General features: G+C 45.7%; 1 protein-coding gene across 1 annotated transcript; it reads left to right on the forward strand.

Annotated features, from left to right (window-relative positions):
- Nucleotides 1–447: 447 nt before the first annotated feature.
- On the forward strand, nt 448–6,242 carry GJB2 (gap junction protein beta 2). The gene is made up of 2 exons (XM_032315061.1): nt 448–677; nt 4,119–6,242. The coding sequence occupies exon 2, from the start codon at nt 4,141–4,143 to the stop codon at nt 4,819–4,821; it is 681 nt and encodes a 226-aa protein (XP_032170952.1). The 5' UTR covers nt 448–677; nt 4,119–4,140; the 3' UTR covers nt 4,822–6,242.
- The last annotated feature ends 843 nt before the right edge of the window (nt 6,243–7,085 follow it).

The raw sequence follows: 7,085 nt of genomic DNA on the forward strand, positions 1-7,085 counted from the left end.
CTAATAAATAATATATATATATACATACACACACACACACACACACATACATACATACAATAGTACTGTCAAACTAGTCCAAGTAGAAATAACAATAACGGCAACAACAACTATCCTTTAACCCCACCCATCCCCAGAACTCAGGGAGCCGAGGCCTGGGGTTTGCATCCTGTTCAGGTCACTAGGCTCAGCTTCCCCCAGCTCTGACCCCGCGCGGAAGGGCTAGGGTGGTGACGGGGCCCGTGGCGCTTGGGAACCCAGGGGATTCCAGGCGCGCCGGTGTGCTTGGGGCACTGCGGAGCCCAGTACCTGGGGGGACGGGGGCAGGGCGATCGAGGGAACCGGGTCCCAGGGAAGTTCTGGCTACCGGGGAGGCCCTGCCCGCCCCGCCCGCAGCACTGGGGGCGGCCGGACAGCGAGGAGCCGCCCCCTCCGTAACTTTCTAAATAGCTTCAGGGAAGAGGCGGAGTGTGGCGTGCAGTTAAAAGGCGTCGCAGGGCAGGCAGGTGTGGAAGACCTGACGCGCCCGGCGCGCTCCGCTCTACCGGACTCTCAGCCAGTCGGCGGCGCCGCAGCGCACAGCGAGCGCCTAGGCAGCCCCCGCCAGCGCCAGCCCAGACTCCGCGGGAGCGCACAGTCGCCACCCGCGACTTCGCGGAGCGCTCCCTCCCGCACAGGTGAGGCCGCAACGCCGGCGCCCAACCCTCAGCGCCCCGAACGGCCTGGGCTGGGGACCCCGCTTCGGGAGGGACCCCGGGACGGCCTGGGGTAGTGGACCCGGCGCCGGGAGGGACCCCGGGACGGCCATATGGGGGACCTGGACGCGGCGGGGAAACCCGGATCCCCCCAGCTGGACCCGGCGTGCACTGAGGCCCCTGCATCGTCCTTGTCCCGGACAGTCGCGACAGCGGACCCGGGGCGGAGGGCAGGGCGCGAGTGCGAACATCGGGAAAGGAAGTTCCTTCAGCCGAGCTCTGAAATTTGAATCGGGCTGTTCAGGCCGGATTTGCAGCGGCGCGCCGGGGAAGGGGACGTGGTAACAGAACCCCAGAGGCAGTGATCGGGTTCGGCGCGCGAGCGGGGGGAGGGGAGGCCAGCCAGTCGTAGACTGTTTGACCTCAGCGTAATTGATTGTCTATACTATTCCTCCGAGGAAATTCTCGCACCGCCGCGGGGTTGCTCTAACTGCAGCTACTAGAAGTTTTTAATTGGCTGAAGGCTTAGTTCATGAAGAAAAATCAATTTCATTTGTTAAGCAGGAAGCCTTCACAGGAGGAAACTGACCTTTACCTCCTCACACTGCCTTTGCAAAGAAAATCACTCAGGTCGAGGTCCGGCAGAGATTACCTAGAACTCCCTGCCCCTGTGAGCCCAGAGACCCAGACCGCAGCCTAATCTGAGTTCAGTTGCTTCTCTTTCTCCTAAACAATCAAGAACGTTTATCTCCAGATGGCTTTTCCAGCTGGAAGGAAAGCTTTAGGACAGTTGTTTACAAATGAGGTAGTGTGCAGCTGAGAAACGTACTCTTTAGGATGGCTGCTTTGACCTTTCAGTGTTCCCTCAGTGAAGGGGGGAAATAAGCCTAAATGGTGTGTGTCTTTCAGTTTCTGACAGCCGGACCCGTATGAACGTGACCATTTACTTGTGACTCTGTCTTGAAATGTTTGGTGATAGCCATGTCCCCATTAGCCCTTTGAGTCTCTTTCAAAACTAGCATGCTCAGTCAGGCGCAATTACAGACACCTGTGAGGGGGTGGGGCGCTCTGTGGGGAGGTCAACCATCCAGAAAGTAAGGATTGAAAAGTTAAGGGGTAAAGAATTCCTTTTGCCTTTTCTGCAACCCGGTGATTCACCCAGTGCCTTCCCTGAAGAACAGAACCAGCTCCTCAACTCCCTGCTGGCAGAACTCCAAACAATTACAGGGTGGTGTGGGCCAGATAGGAGCCTGCGCATGACCCATCTGCCAGGTCAAGAAACGCAAGAGAGCGGCTCCCTGGGTGATTTGAATATTGAGAACAATTCCATCTTGAGCTCTAACCTCTACCTCATTCGGGAAACAAATTTTAATTTGCTCCTCTTCCTAAAAGGACCTTTAAAACAGGTAGTTGCAACTCAACCAAGAACTTTAAAAAACAATAATAATACAGGGTGTGCTTCTAACTGAATTTTTCTCAGCTGATGATGATTGGACTGGTTTACAGAAGAATGTGTGATCTTTGGTACTCTGGAAGAGGCAAAGCCTCACCCGTAGGTTTTTAGCCAGATGTATTAACTTAAACCATGGACAGTTTAGTTCAGTGAGTGTTCTGCTTTCCAGTTGGTAAGTGCCAGAGAGGAACTAGAATGTCTAAATTTCATAAAATTGTTTGGCTAAAAGGTGAATTTTTGTTCACCTAAGGATCTCCCAGACAGTATGTGTCTGAAGAGTCAGGGCTGAACTGGGGACTAAACCCTGGTTTCTTCCAGTTGATGTGTCTGTTGTGGAGCTGAGTAGGGCTAATGTTTCTCGAGCACATTTCAGTCGTACATAGTTCTCCTGGCTGTGACTCTTCTCCACCTCTCTCCTGCCTCCTCTGGGCAAGGTCACTTTGGACGGCTTCAGTCAGACCTTGATACCCCACAACTGAGACCAAGATGAGGCACAGTGATGAAAGGTATTCATTCCATGCCTGCTTAGGAAGTCCATTAGGAAACAGGACCTAACTTGCTCAAAATGAGGAGAGCATTTAACATAAGAGAAGAAGGAGGATTTACTATCAGCTTAGAAGGTGTGGAAAACAGATCACTCACCAGAATTGTAGAGCGGTGGAATCCTGTTTACAAAAGGAGTTGATTGAGACAGACGGGGTGTAACCATGAATAAACGAAGACACCTCCTATTCTGGGCTGAAGAGAAAGCCTCTGTCTCATGAAACATTGATCCACAGGCTTCTCCAAATCCCTTTCCAATGAGTAATACATTACCCCCGCTGGCTTTGGTTCTACACTTCAATACAGTGACTCACCCTGTAGGGCCAGTGATGGGGGGGAATCACTGAGTTAAATATTCTGTCACTTTTCTTAATGTGCCTCTTTAGAAACACTTCTAAATTAAAACCAAAACCCACAAAAAATATATATATACGATTACAACAATTACCAAACAGATGTCCCTCAGTACTGACCAAGCAATCAGTCCCAGCACAGCAGTGAGGACCACCAATCCATAAAAATGTTTGCCAAAATCCATGCAGAGTAACTTTGCTCCATAGATAGACTGATTCTAACCTGTTCCTTTCTATGTAGAAAAAGGAAGTGAAGCCTTTTGTGAAATTTTAACTTGGGAGTGCCTTAAATATAAACTTTACCATTGGTACCAGTCATTTCACTACTGCACCCCAAGTCAATGAAAGTGAACTGAAATATTTTTAAGAAAAGTAGCACAAGGGCTCCTGGGTGGCTCAGTTGGTTAATCATCTGCCTTCGGCTCAGATCATGATCCCAGGGTCCTGGGATGGAGCTCCCTATCGAGCTCCCTGGAGAGCCTGCTTCCTTTTCTCCCTCTGCCTATTTGTGCTCTCTCTGTCAGATAAATAAATAAAATCTAAAACGAACAAAGAGAGAGAGGAAAGAAGGGAGAGTGGGAGGGAGGGAAAGAGAGAAGGAGGGAGAGAGGAAAGAACTCTGCAGGAAGACGTCCCACTGGCCTTTAAGGAAAGACTGGCCTCAGCTAGTATCAGTCCCCATGGTACCATCCAAAACTTGGGACTAGTCTGCAGAGAGTTGGGTCAGCACTAATTAGTACCTTTAAGTTAGTGAATACTTTTGCTTGTGGTGCTCCTCCCCCAACCCCCAAATCTTTATTATGTGCTAAACATCTGGTGAATTATTCAGGTGAATAAGCTACTCTTTATTAGAGAACGCATACAAACATGTTTCAGGTGATTTGAGAACTACACATCTAATCCTACAGCAAACTAGGTTGGTTTTGTTTTGACCTTTTTTGGTGAGGTTGTGTAAGAGTTGGTGTTTGCTCAAGAAGAGATTTAAGACTGGTGCCTTACCTGGGACCCAGAGAAGTCTCCCAAATTCTGTCCTGACTAGTCACTCCAATATTGTGTTCACTTTGTCTTTTCCAGTGCAGACCACCCGGAGGAGAAGATGGATTGGAGCACACTACAGACTATTCTGGGGGGTGTCAATAAACACTCCACCAGTATTGGGAAGATCTGGCTCACAGTCCTTTTCATTTTTCGCATTATGATCTTGGTAGTAGCCGCAAAGGAAGTGTGGGGAGATGAGCAAGCCGATTTTATCTGCAACACTCTCCAACCTGGGTGCAAAAATGTGTGCTATGATCACTATTTCCCCATCTCTCACATCCGACTCTGGGCCCTTCAGCTGATCTTCGTGTCCACACCAGCTCTCTTGGTGGCCATGCATGTTGCCTACCGGAGACATGAGAAGAAAAGGAAGTTCATTAAGGGAGAGATAAAGAGTGAATTTAAAGACATTGAAGAGATCAAAACCCAGAAGGTCCGCATCGAAGGGTCACTGTGGTGGACCTACACTAGCAGCATCTTCTTCCGGGTCATCTTTGAAGCAGTCTTCATGTATGTCTTCTATATTATGTATGACGGGTTCTCCATGCAGCGTTTGGTGAAATGCAACGCATGGCCTTGTCCCAATACAGTGGACTGCTTTGTTTCCAGGCCCACAGAAAAGACTGTCTTCACGGTTTTTATGATTGCAGTGTCTGGAATTTGCATACTGTTAAATGTCACTGAATTGTGTTATTTGCTAATTAGATATTGTTCCGGAAAGTCAAAAAAACCAGTTTAACACATTACCCAGCCAGTGGATAAAAGATAGGGAGAAAAGGATGAGGCACAGGTGCTTTGCTGTCCAGGCACGGTCACCAGCATTTCCCAAGATCAAGATTCTTATCTTAAACGCAACCATTTGAAACTGCTCTAGATCTCAGTGAAACTCCAGATGCCTCCAGCAGAGCTTTACTCTCCTTAAGCTTGAAAACAAAGGCATAATTCTATGCCTATACTGATTTGTACTACAATTAGTTCTAGTAAAACCCCATGCTGGAAGGGGTTGTGGGTGTAGGTACTTTCAAATTTTAAATAAAGGACATCAGCATTTGTTTCTCTTTCTTTGAGGAAAGGAGAGAAACTCTGAGTTCTAAAGAGGAGGCTGAGAAGTTTGGGTTTCTTCCCTTAGGGCTCCCTTTGCCGCATTCCCTGAATTAAAGGTGAAGATAGAGATCCTTGATTCTTTTATTCGCTTGGGAAGTTTTAGTCTCTAACAATGGGCAGGGTTATCTAATGCTTCAAACTCTGTCATACTTTTTTTTTTTAAGTGAAAACTTTAAAATGGGTATGTTCTTTTGATCTGTCATTAGATGTTCCTCATATTTCAAAGGCTCAGATTATGATATGTGTGCAACTAGACACTATCACTGAATTTAAAATATGGCCTTTCGGTTTTGAAAAATTTGCAGTGCCGGAGAAGTTGTTTGCTCTTTTAATTGTGATATGTAGCACATGGAAGCATTTCAGCCTCTCACACGTGAAACCACCTAGAAGTACTTGGTGATGGCTTATAACAGCAAAAGGCCTCATTTCCAAAATTTAGGTGTAATTCTGCATGAGAAATGTGGACTGGAAGGACCACCAACCACCCTCAACTACAGTCTGGCACAAGACACCTTCTTTCCTTTACAGTGTTTGCCTTTTCCATTACTGTGGTAAATGGTAGGAACACTGATTTAAAGAGGTTGCTTGGGAATATTTTATTGCCACTGTACAATTTAACGGTGCAGAACAAAATGGAGCTCCAGAGGAGTAGTTACTATATTTTAAAGAACAGATGAAAAGACTAGACTCTAAATTCTGATGACTAAAAATGAGTTTTGTCTACTTCAAAAGTTTGCTTCCCATTTCAGCATCCAGCTTTCTTAAGTGAAAATAGAACTGATAGACCTTTGTTTTTAAATAGAAACTAGAGTTTAGAAAAATATTTAGCAGTTCTATAGGACAAATTGAACCCTAAAATTATCATTGTGCTTGACATGGTTTCCAAAAAATGGTACTCGACATATTTTAATGAGGGTAAACATTTTCCTATTGCCAAGAATAGCATAGTAAAAACATTTTGTAATAATAAATAGCTTTAATTACATGCTTGTAACTAAAATAATTTTGTAATATCTCAAATGTCACTTAAAATATTAAAATATAATTAATTCATAATAGCTATTTAAAATCAATTATAGTTTTTAATAGAAGAGCAAATTTTAGTGTTATCTATAGCCTGTTTTGTATGTTGATATTTTCTATTTTGTAACCCCAAATGGTTAAGTTACCAGGGTATCTGTCTACCGTTCTGGGATTCTTCTACCCACTTACAGAAAAGTCTCTGTTATAGAAAGCTTGACAGGGGAGGGAGAAGGAGAGATTATTTTTGCCCAACCACATGCTGCCCTCAAACAGGTTTCTGACAAACACATGCAGTTTGATGTGTGGACTGGCTTTCTAAACTGGAGAATGCCAAGATGGGTTTATGTGACCTGTTTTGCTCCTAGAAGAATCATGAAAGCTGATGCTTAAAAATGTGATTTATGGTAAAGTATGGCCGAGGCATGAGAAAAATTCTATAAGGTGTCTTTTCTAAGGGATTTTATTTCTGTATATTTATATGTAATCAAAGCTGGTCTTGCGAAACTGCTTTTTCTTCCTTAGTGCCCTCTTCTATGGGAAATAGGCCCAACAGATCAGCCTGTCCCTGTGTGTGTGTGAGTGCCTGCTGAAAGGCCTGCCTGGCCCTCAAGTGTTCTCCCCTGTCAGCCAACAATGGTTCCATCCTTTCAGTAGAATGAAACTTCAGCCCAAGGACCTCAAAGTGTTTTACACATTAATACTTAAGAATATTTTTATGGAGAACCACACACACCATATACTTTTTTAATGGATTTAAGAGGACAAAAAAACAGGGGTGCCTAGGTGGCTCAGTCAGTTGGGCAGCCAACTCTTGATTTTGGCTCAGGTCACAGTCTTGGGTCATGGGATGGAGCCCCGCATCTGGCTCTGTGCTCA

This window comes from Mustela erminea, chromosome 15 (assembly GCF_009829155.1).
Source record: "Mustela erminea isolate mMusErm1 chromosome 15, mMusErm1.Pri, whole genome shotgun sequence".
Taxonomy (NCBI): domain Eukaryota; kingdom Metazoa; phylum Chordata; class Mammalia; order Carnivora; family Mustelidae; genus Mustela; species Mustela erminea.